At 45.7% G+C, this 21,625-nt stretch overlaps 1 protein-coding gene across 6 annotated transcripts in view; it reads right to left on the bottom strand.

The window, feature by feature from the left end:
- CACNA1D (calcium voltage-gated channel subunit alpha1 D) overlaps positions 1–21,625 on the bottom strand; it is a 325,060-nt gene that overhangs the window by 300,544 nt on the left and 2,891 nt on the right. For all 6 annotated transcript variants that reach the window (XM_045832502.1, XM_045832505.1, XM_045832503.1 and 3 more), the window contains exon 3: positions 18,113–18,218. In XM_045832502.1, the coding sequence (XP_045688458.1) occupies positions 18,113–18,218 (106 nt within the window). The remainder of the gene's footprint in view (positions 1–18,112; positions 18,219–21,625) is intronic.

Here is a 21,625-nt window from a genome sequence, read left to right as displayed (position 1 = left end):
GTAAATTATACCTCAAAAGGCTCTTTTTTAAAAAGAATGTATATGCCTTCTTCCCATCCAGTGAGTGGAGACCAATTAATTCTGTGATTTATTGCCCCAAGGTCCCAATGCCAGGTGCCAGTGGCAATCATCTGAGCCCAGCTACTGAACACTGGCTTAAGCCAAAGACGCTTCACTTATAAACAAAGGGACTATTTTTAAAGCAGTCTTCATTGTCTCGCACAGCTTCACGCATGGAGAGGGTGGCATTCTCGCATCAAAAGTGAACTTTTTTAAAGACAAGGAAAAAAGCAGAAACTTACATTCTTCCAAGTCAAGCCCAAAGAGACCTACTGGGAACTGAAGTAATTCTGTCTACTCCTGTAAATAGCTAAACAGCTGTGAATGATACAATTACATCTGTTCTGAGGACTCCCCAAGCCCTGGCAAGGGTCAGGCATGCATCACCACTCCCCAGAACCCACAAGTGAGTCCCCTGACTCCAGAGTAAGACACGTGAAAATCCGCCTCACCGGAGGTGATGAAGGCCTTTAAAAACCAGGCGATGGTCGGGAGTGAAACATCTTACTTGACCACTCTCCTGGGGCCAAGCGGCCAAAGACAGAAAAAGCCTGGATGGAAGAACTCTTGGCACGAGAAGAGTTTCAGACCAGATAAGACTTGGAGCCGCAGACTTGGAGAAGTTTGACAGCAAAGCGGTTAGGCTGTTTTGTTTCATAAACACACTGGAATCACACAAGTAAGTGTTTCCTCCAAACCAGTAAGTTTGGGAAGCCGGACACGTAATTCTGGTACCACTGCCATTCCTCAGAATGTTTTGAAATGCCTCTGGAAGACCTTCAGCGCTCATGACACCTTCCTCTCAAAGAACCTCAAAAACAGGAAAGCTTAGTTCTTTGAAGATAGATCTAATTTCCTTACAAATACCCAGAAGTTCTTTAAGAAAACACTGGTGAATAAGGTCAGTGATCAACCTGGATCACCCCATTTTAGCCAGAAAGAAAGCAAAACGAAAAGTAGAAATTGGCTCTGAAAGCGATTCTGAAGACAAGTGTTCCAGCTTCACCAGGGTGAGGGTACAGCCTCCACAACTACTGTGAAGGGGATGTTATGTTTCAGTTGTACAAGTTTTAACATTTTCATTAAGCAATAATAGTCTCTCCCAAAGGGAGTGCCCCCACCCCAGGATTCTGCTCCTGGGCTGGAAAGAGAGACCATCAGGCTCACATTAAGCAAACAGTCAAAGCAATTACAGCACCCTCGGGTGCCTGCTGTAGACACAGTCATGCTTCATCACATGGTCAATCATTTACCTAACACCTGGAGCCAGGAGCAGCGGAGGACTTGAGACAGAGGAGAGACTGGGTCCCTGCCCATAGGAAGTTCACAGCCTTGTTGGAAATAAGAAACTAGCCTAAGATTAAACACAGGCAAGTCTGTGGTTCAGATGGCAGCACTGCTTCCACCACAAGCGGCTAGTCTGTGGAGTTCCAGAGAATACCACAGCCGATTTCTCCGCCCAGCACACCACGTGCACAGGAAAGAGTCAGAACCACACACCAGAACCCTCAGCCTCCGATGGCTCCCCAGCTTCAGGCTGGGACTGCATTCGTTACTTCAGTGTTTTCATCACACACAAAAGGAAGACAGATTTAGGAACAGAGTGAAGTCTGAAGACTATGTTCTCTTCACACTTAAAACCAGGACGTAGCCTTTTCTCACCTACAGGGCTGGCTGGATCGCAAGCCTTTGCATTACTAGGCAAAATTATTTGTCCTTTCATTTCACAAGCATGGTGAATTCCACAAATCTCAAGGAGCTCAAGGAACAGGCAGGACTTCAAGTAACGGCTGGTCTTTGAACATCGGGAAGGAGGGAAGGCCAGCTCAAGCTTTAGAGCTGACCAGCCTTTCCAGTCCTTCTCCACCCCACCACCCCAAGCATAGTCACGTGGCCACGCCGATGGGTGTGACTTTTCTCCTGTGCGGGGACATAAGTGGCCCTGGCATCATGGAACAACAAGAATGGATTTGGGCTTCAGCCTCAAGCTGCTTTCTAAAGGGATCAGAGGGAAAGGTGAGGCCTGAGTCCTCAGAAGTCCCTGTTTAGCAGACAGTAATAATAAGGATAATGCCTTACATGTGCATATTGCTTTCTAGGTTATAAAATACCTTTCACACATATCCCATTTGACTTTTTACTGTTTTATGACCAATGAAGTGGGGTTACAGAAGTGTGGTTACAGAGCAGGAACTCAAAGCCCAGTCCCTTGACACCACATCTGCGTTCTTTCCACAGCCTGGCTCATACACACGGCAAGGACGGGACTGAAGCAGTGGAGTGATCACAGGCCTCACTTAGAATGTTGTGGGTTGATTACCTCAGCAAAGAGTCACTCGGTTAACACCTCTGAGCTTTATTTGCCTCACCTGCAAAATGGGTTCTAGTCATTACGACATGACTTACTTACTGTAGAGACCAGACAAGAAAACAGGTGTAAGATTTCAAGCTGGTGCCTGAAATCAAGAGCGCGAAACTCAAGACACAGGCCCTGCTAGTTCACTGCACAGGGAACATGATCCCATCTGAAACATCAGTGTGGCCTTGAATGCCAAGCCCACAAGCCCCCAAACTGTACTAGGTCTTTCTGAAGAATAGGAGCACAGGACTCCCTGCTGCCAAAAATGCTGGCCTCTACACCTCAACAAGATCAGTGCGGGCAGCCTCTCTGCTTTAGCACCACTCTCTGGGCGACACGACCAGGCTCCCACACAGCCCTTTCTGCTGCCAGCAACCCCAGAGCTGGGGGCAATGACAAGGCCCCTGCTGAAGAAAAGGGTAGGGAAATGCTCCCCTTCCCACCTCCACAGACTGGGCCACAATAAGGGATGTGGAGGGGGTGGGAATCATTGGGCCAAGAAAGGCAACACACATCAGAGAGAGAACTCAGGGATTTAACAGGTCTGGCCTGTGTGTGTGATTTAACCAGCCCTACAGCTATCCAATGGGGGTGGGGGGAGGGGGAGCAGTAACAGGAGGAGGTTCCCCCAACACTCACACACTGCTGAACCCTGACCTTCATGGGAGGTAAGAGACTCTCTGTGACCATTCTTAACCAATTAAGTCATGTCTTGATCTCACTCACATGTATTGTACTGACTCCTCACAAAGATTCCATGCTAATGGTGAGACAAGTATTATTTTCCCCATTTTACAGATGTGGAAACTAAGGCCAAGGAGATAAGGTAATTTGTTCGGTCACAGAGCTAGCTAGCAACAAATCTGGAATCCAAATCCAAAATCTATTTCCTCCAAAGTCTCTCCCAAAGGCAGGATAATACAGGCTGAAAAGGAGAGAGTCAGATCAGGGCAGGTCCTAAAAGCCTAAAAACGTGACAATGTGTAAGAAAATTAAGGACAGAGCATTTGGGGTCCACAGAGCGTTCCCTTACAAAATCACTCGTAATCCTCTCAGTAATGTGAGGCGAGGGTTAGCATTGCCCATCCCATCACACAAGTGAGGAAAATGAGGTTGAAACCACACGGGAGAGAAGAACGAACTGTGACCTGGGTTCTAGTGAGTTTAGTGCTGGCAAGTCATATCCCATCTGTGAGCCTGTCTCCCACCTGATCAATGTGCAGAGAGGACACCCTGAGGCCCAGGCACACGGTGAGGCAGGAGGGACCCAAGAGGTCTGCATGCCACCTTGGTCACTTCCTAGCCATTTGATGTCTAAGTCTTTCAACAGCCCCAAGCTCAGCTGCCGCCTCTACAAAATTTGAGTGGTGCTCACAGTTGGCCATGAGAATGAAATCGGACATAATGATGGAAGCACCACCAGGTGCTAGTGATAACTGTCATTGTTTCAATGCTAAGAATCCCCCAATCCCCCTTCCTGAGAGCACAGCCAGCAGACCAGAACTCCCCTGACGCCTGTTTTGCTACTTAGCTTGTGTTTCCTTTCCTCTACTGAGTAACATTTAAATCAAGAGGTGGTCAGGGCCTCCCACCTGGGCTGAGTAGGAACAAGACACAGTGGTCAGATGGAGTTGCTAGTAGCTGAGAAAGGAGTCTGCAGAGACACCACTCACGGGAGTGTGTGGATCCCTGGGTCTGCCTCCCTGCCTCAAAGATAACTCACAGGGCAGAGGCAGGCTTCAGTTTTCCCAGCTGTGACAGAATCACTTCCCGGCCACACCAGCCCCGGCTCGCCTCGGTGCTCCGAGGAAAACAAACAACCTTTTACTGGTGTCTAATTGAAGATGGGATATGGTCCAGGTCCTCCTATGACCAGCAGGATGACTTGTCTCCAGGTCCACCAACACCCTCCATAATTACTACCGTCTGAGGCTATTCAGCAGGACAGATGGAATGGGACAGTCTGGTGAAAACATCTTCCACAGAATGGCTTTGGAGAACAAACCACTAACCCAGCACAGCATCCAGTACACTTCCCTGGTATGGATGGAGGGGTTAGACCCTCATTCTGCCATCCCTCACTGGGTTGGGTACAAGCCAGTAAGTCTTCTGAGCCCGTTTCTCTATCTCAAAAGATGAGGACTGCACACTTCCGGCCAAGATGGAGGCGCAGGTAGGTTCTCTTTGCCTTCTCACACAACCACAAGAATGAAAACAACAAATTTAAAACAAAAACTAACCAGAACTGCCAGAAAGTCCAACTTTATGGAAGTCCAACAACCAAGGAGTTAACGAATAAACATTCATCCAGACAGGTAGGAGGGGCGGGGGCAGAGGTGGGCAAATGAAGTGGAACGGACTCACAGCAAGGTGGTGGCTGGAGGACTGAGGCAGACAAGGCAGTGACTGGTAGACCCAGTAAGGTGGCAGCTGGTGGAGTGGATGGTCCCATAGTTGTGTGTAGATAAGCGGGAGGAACAACTGGGGAGCGAGACAGACCAGGCAACCCAGAGTTCCAGTGCAAAGAAATAAAGCCTCAAAACCTCTGAAAAAAATCTGTGGGGATTGAAGCAGAAGGAGAAACTCCCAGCCTCACAGGAGACTCCACTGGAGAGACCTACAGGGTCCTAGAATGTACATAAAACCACCCACCTGGGAATCAGCACCAGAAGGGCCCAATTTGCTAAAGGGTAGCAGAGGAAGTGACTGAAAGCCAGCAGAGAGCTGAGAAAGTGCCATTGTTCCCTCTCAGACCTCTTCCCCATATACAACACCACAACACAGTGACGTTAATTGCCCCACCATGGTTAATACCTAAGGCTCTGCCCCTTACTGTGTAATAGGCCTACAGAGACAAAAAAAAAATATATGGCCCAAATGAAAGAACAGATCAAAGATCCAGAAGAAATACAACTAAGCAATGAAGAGATAGCCAACCTATCAGATGCAGAGTTCACAACACTGGCAATCAGGATGCTCACAGAATTGGTTGAGTATGGTTGCAAAATAGAGGAAAAAGTGAAGGCTATGAAAAGTGAAATAAAGGAAAATGTACAGGAAACCAACAATGAAGGGAAGGACACTGGGACTCAAATAAATGGTTTGGACGAGAAGGAAGAAATAAACAGAAGGAAGAAACAAGAATTTGAAAAACTGAGGAGAGGCTTAGGAAACTCCAGGACAACTTGAAATGTTCCAACATCTTAATCATATGGGTTTCAGAAGGAGAAGAGGAAGAGCAAGAAACTGAAAACTTATTTGAAAAAATAATGGAGAACTTCCCCACTCTGGCAAAGGAAATAGACTTCCAGGAAGCTCAGAGAGTCCCAAAGAAGTTGGACCCAAGGAACCACACACCAAGGCACATAATTACATTACCCAAGGTTAAAGATAAGGAGAGAATCTTAAAGGCAGCAAGAGATAAGGAGATAGTTACCTACAAAGAAGTTCCCATAAGACTATCAGCTGATTTCTCAAAAGAAATCTTGCAGGCAAGAAGGAACTGGAAAGAAGTATTGCAAGTCATGAAAGGCAAGGACCTACATCCAAGATTACTCTATCCAGCAAAGTTATCATTTAGAATGGAAGGGCAGATAAAGTGCTTTTCAGATAAGGTCAAGTTAAAGGAGTTCATCACCACTAAGCCCTTATTATATGAAATCTTAAAGGGACTTATCTAAGAGAAAGAACAATAAAACTATAAACAGAAAAATGACAACAAACTCACAACTATCGACAACTGAACCTAAAAAAAAAAAAACTAAGCAAACAACTAGAGCAGGAACAGAATCACAGAAATGGAGATCACATGGAGGGTTATCAACAGGGATGGGGAGGGAGAAGAATGGGGGAAAAGGTACAGAGAATAAGGTGCATAAAAGACAAGTACAAAATAGATAAGGGGAGGTTAAGAATAGTATAGGAAAATGGAGAACCCAAAGAATTTATATGTACGACCCATGAACATGAACTAAGGGGGGGTTGGAATGCTTGTGAAAAGGGGGGTACAGGTGGAGGGGAATAGAGGGGAAAAAAATGGGACAACTTTAATAGCATAATCAATAAAATATATTTTTTAAAAAATGAGGACTACAGTCCCTACCTCACCGGACTATATTGAGACTCAAGGACATGGCACCCTGGCGCACAGTAACAGTAAGAGCCCACACTGCTCCGTGGTTCCCAGCAGCCAGGGCTTGGACTAACCCCTCTAACTGCTTTATTTCCTCTTTTACAGAAAAGGACCAGACAGGGCAAGGAAAAGCAGCTTGCCCAGTCACAGACAGCTAACAGCAAAGTTGGGGACTGGGCCTATAACCCTAACCGCTTATTCCTACAAGTGACCAGCATGCAACACAAACCTCTGACCCACCCCCACAAGAGCTCCTGCATTGTCCCGTCACAAGTCAACACTATGCAAGGAATTAAAGTGCCATAAAATCTACTTACTGCCCAAATTTAAACTTCTCTATCCATTCCCATTTTAACTGGATGATTCAGAAGGTGCTTCAGAAGATTCCCCAGGGGGCTGCAGAGTTGTTAAAAACCTCCACCCTGATTCTCTCCAACCACAAACCCCACCGGGAGCCTGGAAATGCTTCTGGCTAGGGGAAATGAGGACGTGTGGAAAGCTCGCAGCCACCCCCAAACCCAAGTTCCAAGCTCTAACCAAGATCAGGAACGGAATGCAAACCCTGCCCAGAGAAACCCACCTGAGGTTCTGCTGACTGCTCTCCGGTTCTCTGCACTGGCTCTGCCCCATGACCTTGCCCCCCTCTGCTCAGAGTTCAGATGAGCCTTGACTTCCTTTCATGGCCTCCTGGCGGAGTGGGAGCTCTTAAACCCGAAAGCGCAGCTGTGAATCCTGGCCCTACCAATTACTAGTCCTCCTGGCCTTGTGCAAGCACTTCAGCCACTCCCAGCCTTGTTTCCTCACCTGTAAAAGGAGGTCATCAATCATTTCTTTGGGAGTTTATGGTGAGGATTAAATGAGAATTAAAGGAGATTACATATACAAAGCCCACATAGCTCAGTAGATGTCAGTCATGAGCTAGTAACAAAGGCAATTATCTCTGCCTCCAGTTATGGTCCACAAGACAGGGGATGCCAGCCACACTAAAACTAAAACTGAGGGGAGCCAGACCTTCTGCATTTGTCTGCCAGCTCTGCAGACTCCCTCCTGCCCTTCCATATCCAGTACCTGACGCCTTCCATAAAAAGAGGCCGTCTATGGCCAAAGGATTTCTGCGTGCTGGTATACATAAAGGAATAAGAATAAGTTATGAAGTTAAATGAGGGGAGGGGGCATGATCAAAACTATCTTTTGGAAGATAAAAAAAATTGAGGATAATTAAAAGCTGACTGAATGCCCAGCTTGCTCTGAAGAGACACTGTTTGGTCACGTGATTTTCTAAATGCTACTGACTGCCCCAGGCATTCTCAGACCCTACCTGGGCCATAGAGGGGAGTGCCTGGCTGCAGCCAGAGCAGCTGTAACCAGAGTGGGAAGGAAATGGACAGGAAATCAGATGCCTAAGGTTCCCACTTGGCTCTTCTTTCACTGTGTCACCCTGGGCAAGTCACCTGCTGGGTCTGAAAAAGGAATGCACCCACCTGAAGGTCTCTGAGAGCCTCTCCAATCTCAACCCCATCCGATCTGTGATTCACATTCACCACATTCCAGGAAAATCAGGACCGGCCCCTAGCCCATTACTTGCTCTAGCATTGATTAGCTTCTTCAGTTGGCCAATCTAAAACATACCAAGGTTTTTTCCACCTTGACCAGACTAGCTCTACCCCAGGTGGCTTTCTAGAAGATTTATTAAACATCTCTCTTTTACCAAACTCCTGTTGGGGGTCGCTACTTCCCCACATTCTGAGTTAGAACCTTAGATGTTCTAGTTGCACTCCCACCAAATAATAATTCTGAAAAGAGCTTTAAATAGAGTTGCCATTAATTTAATTTTAGTATTAGTAATTCAGAATTTGTGAAAGCCCAAAGACAAGGTCACTTCTGTACTATCACGAGAAAAGGACTGAGGGGCTAATTACTGGTATGAAAGGGCCAAATTTGGCCCCTTTAGCCATTCAAGCTTTTTTGTACAACTGAAAAGCAATCACTTAAATATAGACAGTGTTTCATTATACCCCATTGTTATCTACTTACTGAATAACATTCAAGGAAATCTACTTTTAAAAATATTGGTCACTTCCCTTGTTTACATTACAGTGAAATAATAATAATATTTTCAAAACAAGAGGGGTTTGGGGGGAAGGTTGTTTGTAGTAATTCAAACTATCCTTCTGTATTCTGACTTAAACCAAGTTAGGGCAGTAAGCAAATGTGTTTAATGGGCTACATTTTACACACAATAAACATGCAGAGAAGTACCTTCCATATGATTGAATGATAGCTGTGTTAACCTACTCTTTTTTAACCTTCCCAGCTTTAGTCGTATGCTAACTTATACAATGAAAAGGCAAAGCTCTGACAGAGTAGAGATGTGCCTCGATACACCGCAGCTGAGTGCTGTGCCCAGCCCCACGGATGCTGTGAGTCCAGAGACCCTCTGCTGACAGGCTTTCCCAACTCTAACAGAAGCACAGCTCCCCGAGGCCGCACAACGGACCTGGTACACGGACCCATGCTGTAGATTCCTCCTGAGACTTGGTTCCTGGAAGTGCTTCCTTGAATGAATGTGGCTGCTTCCCATTGTGGAAAGGATAAAAGCCACGCAAGTGAGAATGGGCTTCCTTTTGCAGCCACTGCTGGAAACCCTAACAGCCAAGTGGTGCCCAGGTATTAATGATTTGTTCCCCTGGGGCACCTGGGCAAGTCTGCTTTGTTTTGATTCCCAAGTGCCCCTTCATTCAACCTCTTCCATTTTCTAAGCAACCTCAGAGTTTTTGGAATTATAATAACACCACAATAATCGTGAGATTTTACTGTGTGGAGATAATAATCAAAGAACATGGGACAGGAGAAATATACCAGATTAAATATTTTCCCCAATTAAAAGGAACACAAAGGCAGTACTCATCTAGGAATTAAACCATAGCAGCCAAACATTCCAAAACTGGCTCAATTTTTGTAACAGGAACTTATTTACCTATTAGCCACCAAGAATGAATGTTTCACTTTAAAAGCACCACAGTACCACCCTAGCTGGTGTGTCTCATTTGGTCGGAGAGCTGTCCCAAATTTTGAAAGGTCATGGGTTCAATTCCTAGTCATGGCACATACCCAGGCTGTGGGTTTGATTGCCCAGTTGGGGGATATGAGAAGGTAACCAATTGATGTTTATCTCTCACATCAATTTTTTTCTCTCTTTCTCTCTCTCCCTTCCTTTCTAAAAAGCAGTAAAAAAAAGTCTTCAGGTGAGGAAATAAACAAACCACATAGCAGAACCACACTGGGTGGCACCCAAAGTCAGGCAAAGAACAATAATCCTTGGTGCCTTTCACCCGGGTCTGCTGCTCGGAAGAGATTACAAATCTAGTGTTAGGGGTCTGTGGACACTCTGTTCTGACCAGACGCTCTGGATGCCTCCCAAACAGCTGAGAGAGAGGCTGTGCCCTGCCCTCAAGACTTCCTTTCCCACAGCCCAATAGAAAGAACAAGTACGGCCACTCACTAGCCCTGAGTGAGCACCATCTTACGGAGAGGTGTGAGTGGGAGCTCAAACTGATCCAGGCTCAGTTCAGAACAGTGTGTGCAGAAATTAAAAATGCACTATCCTGCCACCCAGAGAGTTTACTTCTGCACATTTATCCCAGGAAAATGTTAACTAGTGTGCACAGAGAAGCATGTGCCAGGATATTCAATGGAGCATTGCTTGAAATAGGAAAACTTTAGGAACTACCCTAAATGTTCATCAGAAAGAGAACTAAGCCATAATTCATTCACACATGGAATATTCTACAGCAACTAAGAAGCTGTTAGATCTCTACCTACAGATACGGAAAGGTCTGGAAGACTCATTAAGTGGGGAAAGGAAAGCAACAGAATATATGCATTATGCACCCACTTGTGTGAAACTGACCACACCCAAACCGCACAGGCATATATTTAAACATACACAGCTCATATACACATACGTACACAAACAATGTGAAGACCAGTTCCGAAAGGATCACACTCAGGTGATTACTGTGACTAGAATGAGCCAGGCAGGTAAAAGGGAACTGTCACTTTAACTGTAGTTTTCATTGTTTATAAGAATGTATCCGTGTATCACTTGTGTAAATTTTGGGTGATGATTTACTACAAGAATGAAAAACACGAAAAACAAAGAAGGCTGTCCCTGACCCCACGTTGTGGGTGTCCGTGGGACGACAGGGCGGTGTGCACGGGGAGCTGCAGCTGCCCTGCTCGGCACTCAGGGCACACGGGCCTGGTGCGCTCTGTGTAGCAGGTCTCAATAAATATTTGTTGAATGATGGTGCCTGGGCTTCCTTTCTTATAAACAAGCTAAAGCCCTACAAAAATATTTGGGAGTCTACATAGTGCTAGGCTTCCCCAGGGCCACAGGGAAAGGAGGTAGGGTGAGCCCCTCTGAAGATGAATGAAGCAAGAAAAGGCATGAGCCCCTCCCCCTTCTGCGTGGCCAGGCAGGCTGACCAAGCACACCTCCTTCCCACCCCCCAGGCAGGGCCACCTGCCACCCACATTCTCCCTGAGCTGCCTGCAGCCTGCCTTCCCTCCCTCAGACCAGCCCCCTATTCCCTCCAGCCTGACCCTCTCATTCACTTTGTCAATAATTTCAACAGATGTCCTATGATTTCTAAAATTACCACTCAGACAGTAGGGAGGAAAAAAATTAGCAAAAATCACTGCTTTGGGATTCTGGAGAAGAAAGTCATCTTCCCCAGTCTGGGCAGTGTCTGGGGCTCTGTTTAGTTAAAATCACCAGAAGAAGGCTTTATCCTATAAGGCTGGTGTCAAAAACACCCATCCTTACATCCATCCACCCACACTTCTCCCCAGCTCTTACACACACTCACAGAAAGAGAGGGACAGACAGACAGACACAGAGACAGAGACAGAGAGGCAGACAGCACACAGAACTGACCACCATGGGCAGTTCTCAGCGCCCCTCCCCACTGCCCCCTGCCGACTTGGCTTGCCCAGCCTTACTCCCTGCAAGAACCCCAGCTGTGAGAACACCAGTCTCACATCAATTAAAAGGGGAAGACAGCTTCTGGCACTTTCCTTATTTCAATCGCACGGGCAGAAGAGGACCTGAGTGACACATCCTACCCTGCTGGCAGCAGAGAGGCCCAGGAGTCTGAGCAGGGTAGGAGGCAGAAGGAAGAATGTTAGCATCTATTCCTAGAAGGCCCGCCAACCCCCCACCCACACTCCATAGGGCAGGGACGCCCACGGGCATCCCTCCCCGACAGCGTCACCCACATAACAGCAACACCCAATGCCGGCCTGCCCGGCGCCCAAGCACCAGGGCTCCGGAGCCTCTTCAATTTCTTTCAGGCCTCCCTTTGGTAAGGAGCTGCTGGGCCTGTGCTGGAGTCCCCCTAACACCATCACCAGCGTTTAATATAAAGACAGAAGTGTCCCTACTCCTGGGCAGGTGGCCCCTGTGTAGCAGGTACTTCTCACGTTCTGCATTGAAAAAGAAACAAATACTGGTGGGAAGGATTAAAATGAAAAGTACTCACAAGTCTGCTACAGGGGGTCTGTTGTTTTCCACACAATCCTTTTTTAAACATGGAACTTGAGCTATGGTTAAGAAAGGAATGTGTTTCCCCATAGAGGCTCCACCGAAGGGGCTGAGGGGACACCCTTCAGGTGGTGTGTGAGGTGGGCTCGCTGGAGGCCAGTGGGGCTCCGAGGCCCAGACGGAGGGCTGGGTGCAGGGTGGGGCCCTGATGCCACCTCCGAGCCCCTTTGCAGCTGAGTCTGGACTTTTCAGTTACCTGATTTAATAAATTACACACACATACATATTTTTTTTGCAACTAAGCCAACTTGAGTTGCATTTCTGAAACTTGTAATCCAACCAGTTCTGGCTAATATAGCAATATAACCAAATATCCTCACTCTAAGACAGTCTCATTTTTAAAGGGTCTGAGCAGGGAAGTCCCAGTGTGTAAGGGGTGAGTACAAAACTGATATATACTTTTTAACAAATAACCCAAAAAGTGAGGAGCCTTTTGGGATTCTTATTCTTAAGGAATGCTAACAGTAGCAAATCTGAATTCTTTAAGGGTTGGATTTGAGTTTTGAAAAACTGTCAATACTCAAGTGAAGTCTGTTCCATTAAACATCAAGCTAGGTAACTTGTTCTTTGTCAAAACTAGGTGAGACTACAAAAGAGATGTGATTATTTGATTAGCATATAAACTGGCTCACGTTTTTTTTACGATTAGGAAACCAGCTCTGGGTAAAGTGCTACTGCACAAGCCCACCCACTCCGGCAGGTTGCTGCTCTCCCTCCCCCAGTCTCTACATGAAACGTGACACTCACACACACACCCAAGTGCGGCCAGTCAGGCACAAATGGCTGGAACACAGCACTGGACACACACACCTATAACTAAGTCGGCCTGTGACTTAGGGATTCCAAAAGCACTGAGTACTGCCTTTCTTCTCTCCTGCTTCAGGTATGAAGAGTTAGGCAAACTCTAGCAGGTGTTTCCTGAGATTCTTGTTACTATTGGATAACAAAAATCAGTCTCTTTGGCAAACATTAATCATTAGCCATTTGTTGAAAATTAACTTCTGATCCACGCAGACATACCACAGAGCCCTCATACGGTCATTCGTTTATATATTCGCTCACTCCACGCGCATTCCTGATGTGCCTCTTGTGCACTAGGCACAGAGTTAAGTTCACAACACTGCAGACGAACCAGTCTCCTGCCTCAGCTTCTAGGAACTCATACTGCTACTCTCATTCATGGTCACTCAACTATTTGGCCAAAGAGCCAAGCTGTCAGACCCCAGAGCCCATGTGCAGAAACACTGCACACCAACCCACAGCAGTTATAAAATCAGGCAGACACAGACTAACATCTATAAAGAGAGTTTACCAGGCTTAAGGGAGAGCAGAGGGAAAGTGAGTAAGTACTCAGGCGGTGGTGAGGGAGGCAAGCGAGAACAGGGATCAGAGAAGGCCCAACGGCAGAGGCAGCACAGGGTCTGTCCTGGAAGAGCAGATAGAACCTAGGCATGCAAAAAACGAGCACACAGTCCAAACACACAGCAGAGCAAAGGCACAGTGCAGATGAGGCACAGAACTAATACCTGATCTACACGCTAAGCGCAACGAAGCAAGTGCTGAAATTATGTTTCCAGAATTACAATTCACACCACTCCTTATGTGCGAAAACTGTGACATGATGAAAATATATGACCATGCAGATCCAATGAACTCACTTTTTAGGCCCAGGAAACACTGTACACTGGGATCTCAGAGGAGAGAAGGCAATCAAAGCAGACTATCCCATGGTGTCCCTGGCCATTAGGAAGCATTTGGTACCGCTGACAACTGTCCACTGCCAACACTGCTTCTCAAAGATGCTCCTTACCTGAGCTCTGCTACTCCGAGCTACAGCACAGAATGTTCTAGACTTCGCAGTTCTGACACCAGCTAGTTGGAGGGCTCCTCCAGCCAGAGGCACACACAAGGGGGTCACAAGGCCCTAAGTTTTTCAGGAATATATGCTTATAATGTCCCACCCAACCCCAGTCAAGGACCTCCAAGGAATCTACAGAGGGACCTGCCACCCAAGAAAACCCCAAACAGAGGAAAGCACGGTGGAGGTGCGTCTCCTGAGAGAGCTGTTCACTTGGCGGCATCCGCAACACACACTTACTGGACATCATCACACACTGCCAGGCCAGGCACTGCCTGCTGGGGACTGAAAGTGATTCACTACGAATTGCATTCTGAAGGTAAAGATTAGATGTGCATATAAATAAATAAAATATCAGTATTTTATACATAAAATGCCACAAGAATGGTTCAGATAAGAGTGGTATTTCAGACCAGGGTCAGAAAAGCCCTCACGGAAGAGACACAATTGGGGGTGACTTCTGAGCAGCTACAGGGACAAGGACACATGAAGAAAGACTAGTAGGGACGGAGAGGCACTGCCGATGGAGAAAGCAGGAAGAGACAGCATGTGGACGAGTGTAGGGGAAGGTGTTTAGGAACTTATGGTAGACAGATGGGTGGGGCTGTGAAGGAGAGGAATGTAGGATAAACTGAAAAAGGTCGGAGAGACCAAAGAGGAGCTGGCCATAGGGTCTGACCTTTCCGCCATGGGCAGTGGGCAGCCACTGAAGCCTCAGGACCGCTTATCCAGCCGTGGTGTGTACAGCAAGGAAGGGGAAGACATGAGGGAATGCTGTGGAAGCAAAATGTCAGCATGCTGCAAGGAAACAAACTAGCCTCGACAAGATGAGAAAGCGGGCAGAGAAGGGGCCAAAGACACAGTGATGGTTCTGGCTGCATTTCCCCAGACTTCAGTGGGCACCAGGTAGGAGTCCAGCACTTGGCCTGGTCAAGGGCCGTGGGCCTTGCCTCCCGTGGGTGCAGCCATTAGCAGACCTCAGGGAAGGTCTGAGTGGCCGACGAGCGTCCCTATCTTGGACAGTTGTCATCTGAGGCAGTCCAGCGCCACAGACAAATGGGTGGAAGCCTGGGGGTGGGGGAAGTATCAGGAACAGGCTGCAGAGACTGAAAACCGTTCAGCCACGTCAGTGTGCTTATGAGAAACTCAAGTTTAGGGAGCAAAATAAAGTGTTTTTCAGCACAGTGAAGTACAATATTGCCATCATCCCCACCCCAACACTCCATAAAGAAGAGCTAAGAAGAAGATTAAGTCAGTGATATACGTTTCCAATAAGTGGAACTGAGGAACTACTGCTGCCGACTGAACTGACAGGGACGTTACTGTGGGAACTGAGTTGCACCGTTTCCATGGCGTCGGCCTCACTAGTTCCCTGCAAGTCCACAAATGTTAAGCTGCATAGAAACTTGAGATTGTTTATATATTTTTTAAAAATCTAACCCTGGGAAAACTTGCTGCCCCCAAGGTAGTCTCTAAATCCCCAGAGCTGGCTGAGTTACACACAACCCAGACCAAACACGAACTGCACCAATGGGATGTTTCTCATCCAACAAAAATAATCATTTCACTACAAACAACCTGTAACAGGCAGAAACACCTTCCACAAAGCTGGCCCTGGGTTTTATTCTACGTGCTCGACGTACACATTTCCCACAGAGCTATGAGGCAAAGAAAACCAGGAGCTCCCTGATGCGTACGGCTTTGCAACCCACACCAGTCTCTGCCCTTTGTTTTGCCATTCACATTAACTGAAAGGTATTTACTACAGATGAAAAATAAGCTTCGTTCAGCTGCCTCTAAACCGATTCCAAAAATAGAGCAATCACTTTGGTACAAATTGGGTCAAATGTATTAAAAAAGAACCCACTCCCTGGTGGGAGGACTGCATGGCATGGGACCTTGCTAAAAGTCAGGGGGGACATCCACAGAGCCCTTCCCTTCCCACAGTGGGAGAGGAAGTATTTAAAGAGTCAGGCAGAGAATAAACTCATCTGACCACGTGACCATCCAAGTGAATGCAAGACAAACTCGAATGCTATGAGTTTCAGAATCCTAAGAGGTCAAAGGAATACATGTTGGTTTTTAAAAAGGCCTGCCAAAGGAACACACTGCCTCCTCCCTTCCAAAGACCAGTGTTTAAGAATTGTCAAGAAGGATAAACTGGGGAGGGGTGGCCAAGGAGAGATCTCTCCACCTCCTGTACTTTATTCCCTCCCTCACCAGACGAGAAATCTCACTGGTCCAACAGCATGAGAGCCGTGTACCAGGCTTCCCTGGGAAAGCTTAGGACTTGAACCAGCTACACATGCAGCTGCATTGATTGCTGCATTGACTGAAATTAATCTGCCTTTCTGAAAGGTGTTTATTTTTCTAAGTTTGTTTAATCATGTTCTCTTGAGCTACAAACAACAACAAACTGGGTCACCGTCCCTGTAGTTAAATTTGGTAACGAGGTTGACACCATCTGTGGCCCAGACAATGATGACCCATCCCCACCAATGGGGGCTTTCCACTGCTTCTGCTTTTCCTTTAAAATGATCATCTAATGCCATTATCTACAATGAAAGCAGAAGCTATTTAAAATATCCAAAGTTACACAAATCATCTTTAGCATAGTATGAATACATACTAACAGTGTTCATATGTATATCCAACTCTCATTTACAATTGAATTTCCAGTAGCGATATCCACATATTTTTAACTATCTAGAAATCAGACCAGAAAATCCCAAAGATGAGCAGACATCATGTTACATCTGAAATATGCTTCAAGTGTAACCTGAAATCCTTTACATAAACCATGTGGGCTAACATTGCATGAGCATAATTTCAGTGCATCCTCAGAACCCAGAAGAGCACTCCCCACACTAATTCTGCCTTTCCAACACTCGGTTAAGAACACCCAGCCCTCCTAAAACACAGCTTCAAGGCATGAAACCAAAACAAATGGAACAAGCTGAATGAGGAAAAAGCCAAAGAATGGAGAGAGTTTCCTGTTATCCAGCACTGGCCTCTCCTCCACAGCCTTTCTGCTCAGCCTCCAATTATTAAGGATTGATCCTGTAAGGATGCTGCAGCTCCAGAAAAAAATCTGAAATGGCTTATGAATCATTGAGGAAAGACTACGGGACGTCAGAGGAAAAAACCACCCTACTGATCTTCTCATCAACCCCCTTCATTGACAGGTGGGGAAATGGCAATGCAGAAGGGGTACAGGAAAGGCACCGCCAGGACAGCCAGGGGAGAGTCCAGTGGGACAAGAGTCCAAGTCCCACCCAGGTGCTCACCAGTGCTTTAAAAGGAAAAAAAAACTAGATCAACCTTTCCCAAGTGAAGTTCCATGAAACGCTGGTTCCGTGATGTGTTCTGTCAAAAAATGTTTAAAGAATGCATGACCAATTACTTTTAAGGACTAGCTGAGTCAAACAAAATGAAATGGTTTTTTAACTACAGACCTTCCTGGAGTTTTTATTTGAGCTAATGCAGACTATAAAATCTTTAAGAAGGCAGTAAAGTATGTGGAAGTATCCCAATTTATTTAACCATGGAATCATTTTATCTTGGGGCACTTCATAGGACGAGGATTTAAGAACTTCATACTATCCCGTGTGCTTCTCCAAACCGTGCTCCATGGAATTTATTAGCTTTGTTGTATTCTACTTCCCTGAAAAGTAATAGTTCATAGACAAAATCTGTAATTCTCTACTTACCAGAAAAATTGACCAAAGTACCCACCACTCCCAAATAACACTGGATTTAAAAAAAAAAAAAAGCTAACGCTGTCAGGAAAAGAATGATAGACAAAAAAAGCTTATATGAAGAGAAAAGTTATTTTAAAACCTGCTACAAACCTCTTCCATAAAACATTCTATATCTATTCAAGATTCATAACTTTAAACACTTTATTTCATTCAGTATAAATTTGAGAATACAGGTAAAAACATTTTTTAAAAAGAAAAACACATTGTTGCAAAGCTCCAGGAAACATCACAGGCAGAGCTGTAAACTGTAACCACCCAGAAAGCCAGCTGCCAGTTTCGGCGTACAGGCAAATGACAGCCACGCATCAGGACAAGCAGGAACTCTAAGGACACTTACCAAGTTATGATTTGTTGAATTAGAATCATCTTCAGGGAATGGGATGTAAATAGCTAAGGCCACACAATTGGCAAAAATAGCCAATAATATAAATATGTCAAATGGTCTGAAAAATTTTGTTAAGGTATATATATATATATATACACACACACACATGTGTATATGTCATACAAATACAAACCATCTCTCTCACCATGCTCCCAATCACACCATTTTTCAATCACTTTTAAAATGAAAATTGTATATACAAATCTGTTTTCAGCTGACTGTGTGATGGCTAGGTTTCCAGCAGAAGTCATCTCAGTGGTCACCTCACAGTAGGTGTCCTATCAAGTGACCCCTGCCTGTCCTTCTCTTCTGTTACAAGTTCCATGTTACATTATTCTGCTGCTCATTTTATATGAAAACCTAAAAGTGCATCCAGTCAGGGCACTGTGTGAACCAGGTTTCTGCTTCTTTTAGTTTTAAAACCAACAACGGCCTTCGAAAGCTAAGATTCCTGTTTGTTTCTTTCCTGACTCAAAGAGAAGTCATCACAAGACAGATGTCTTCCACAAGCCCTTGCCTCCCTGTGTTAGAGCCCCTTTTCCAGGGGCTGTTGTTAGCAGGGTCGGTCCGAATCTCGTCTGGACCGGGGTGGGCCCAGTCACCAGGACCCCCTCTGCTCTCCCTGGGACTGTCTCATGGCCTGTTCTGATTCCTCAGCTGCTGTAATAAGCAAGCCAGGCTTCAGCTCCCTCCTCTGCCTTCTTGACTAATCAATGATTACCACTGCTTCAGACTAGAGCTGGAATGGAGCTCAGTTTATTATGTGCTGTTACTGCATTCACTTTGTAACACATTAAAAGCCATAAGAAATCAGCATCAGACACTTACAAAGTACAGTTTAACAATTCTAAATCTCAGGGGTCTGTCTAGAGGAATCACTGGGATCAGCTTTCAACAGATGTTTGTTTAAACATTCTGGTGTTATTAAGAGACACTGTCAAAACTGGCAACACAAAGTTTGACATCTGCCAAAATGACTCTTTCTTCTTTTGGTTTCCAGCCCTTCCAAAGTAAGGTTCCATGAGCACCAACCTAACCTAATCCGCAACTCCAGGGTTTGACTTTCTGACGGTGTTTCTCCCATACAGGCAGTAATCTACAAAAGGCAAGGCCACTGGTTTAACAAAACACCTCAGAGTCCTAAAGCTTTGTGGATATGAATAGATCCTTCTCTAATCATTCTGATATCCTTCTGAGAAATCCAAAACAGCTGAAGGAAATAAAAACTCCTTGCCTCTCTGGGGACCTTGAGTTTCATTAAACTTCAGCCCCTTGAAGAGTTTCCACACTCATGGAAGTAAGAACACAGACGATATTACTCCCGTACTGATGTTGATGGGTTTATTTTTTAAGCCAATTTGTTTTCATTCATGTTTATTCTCTTACCTAGTAGTATGAAATCTCTTATCTAGGGACCCAACTTTAAGACAGTCCACCTTAAGACCTCAGAATCTCCTCTTTTATTTTTCTCTTCAGTAGTTCCTACTGGAATTTAAAAAGCCAATTGCCCCAATGTTACTCTACATAGAAACACACTGTCTCTCCATTCCCTTGTACCACCATTCTTTCTTTTCAACTTCCTAAGACCTAAATGATAGCCCAGCAAATCTGAGAAATACTAACACTGTTCAGGAAGACCAAATATAAGTATTTTTTTCTTTATAGTGGTCCAGTTTCAGTCTCCAGGTATTATTGGATATTACCTCACTGCCACAAGATTTTCACAAGCCAAGCAGAACAGAGTAATAGGTTGGATCCTAAAAATTCCTTCTAATAAAGCAAACACTCCTCACTCCCCCACGATGCAGGATACTCTCTGCCTTTCCTGTGTGCAAAAACAACTAGGCTCTCACTCTTCCGGAGCTGACTGGGCCTGGCACTGCTGACTTTGGGAGGATTTCTACAAGCTGCTCCCTGAACTAGAAGGAAACTGTTATTTGAAAAAACAAACAGATCACATATTGTTTAAGGATCTATTCTACCAACCGTCGCACTTGTACGCAGGCTCCTCCCTGCTTTGGCAGCCACATCCCCTAATTCCTGTACACACGTGTCTGGCAATGCAGAAGAGGGAGTCGGCAGTGTGATCCGGGAAGTCTCTCCATGCACATAAATTGCTATATACAAATTACTGTGCACCAAGAGAAACAGCACCAGGCCTCCCACCTCACTCCACATGAAATGAATGACTCTTCCAAGAGGTCCTTGCTTACTCAGAGTCACATCAAGCCAGCCTAAAGAGGAGATCTTTCCGGCCAAGTGCGACCACTGCCTCTGACTCCAGCGATGCCACTGAGGCACACACTCTTTACCTCCCTCCCTCCTGGGCCAACACAGTGTTCATTTTCAGACTAGAAAAGAATTTAAAAGAGAAAACACATCCACAGTACCCAGCTATGTGAGAGACACCATAACTCCCTCTAGAGAAGAGACATCTGTTCTAAAAGGAAAGGAACATGAAAACCCCTCAAATCCTATCTTTATATTTGGCTGCTCTCTCCAAAACCTTTCAGGACAGTTACCTCATTTTAACTCGTGTGTGTGAGCACAGAAAGTAGACAGGACAGAGGGCATATAAACAGCTGCCTGGCTAGGTACTCAAACTGTAAGAGGGTTTCTGCTCCACCTTCTAGCCGGTTGCCAACATCTTCCTTTCTTAGTGTGGCCCCTCCATCTAGACATGGTGCGGGAACCCCTGAATTCACACTCCTTCCTATAGTTAGGAACTGCTCTAAGGTCCCTTGACAGCCCTAAATATACTTCTGGGAAAAGGAAATGTGAGTTTTACCCTGGCCAATGAATCAACTAATTAGAAAGCCATTTGCATAGAAAGAAGACCTCAGTTAACCTTTTCTGAAGGGTGGCAGTAACTGAAGTCCAGCCTCCAGATCTGGGGAAAGGGATGAACAGGCAAAGCACCCTAATTTTCCAAGATCTGAGACATAACAACCATCCTGGGCATTTGAAGTTCAGTTTTTAAAAATAAAAAGGAGACACTCAGAAATGTAACTCCAGTCCAAGGACATAGAATTTTTTTATAAAAGCAGCAACTGCAAATTCCTCACTGAGAGGGCTGCTCTCTAACAGTACAGGCTCAAGCAAAAGGGGCAGCAGGGACCCCTCCTTCATGTGTTCCCTCCCGCTCACCGTTCAGAAGCCTTTCTGGAACTTGTCGAAAGGAAATTCCGGAAAGTCACAGCATTGATGAGCAACTGCTCCCTCCCTGCGAAGCAAGTGCTCCCATCTGCAGTCACCTGAACAGTCAGAATCACCAGGTCCAGAGTCAGAAGCAATCTAAGCACTAAGAGGAGTTTCGGAAGCAAATTCCAAACATCGAAATGAGAAGATTCCACTAAAGGTTAAAGATATTTGTGTTTGGGGTTTTTTGTTGTTGCCGTTATGTTTTGTTTTGCTTTGCTTTTGGCTGGAGCAGCTCAGCGGGTTGAGTGCAGGCCTGTGAACTGA

This window comes from Phyllostomus hastatus, unplaced genomic scaffold (genome assembly GCF_019186645.2).
Source record: "Phyllostomus hastatus isolate PE091 unplaced genomic scaffold, TTU_PhHast_1.1 phas_contig_16, whole genome shotgun sequence".
In the NCBI taxonomy this organism is placed as follows: Eukaryota; Metazoa; Chordata; class Mammalia; order Chiroptera; family Phyllostomidae; genus Phyllostomus; species Phyllostomus hastatus.
This window is presented reverse-complemented; position numbering and strand designations above follow the sequence as displayed.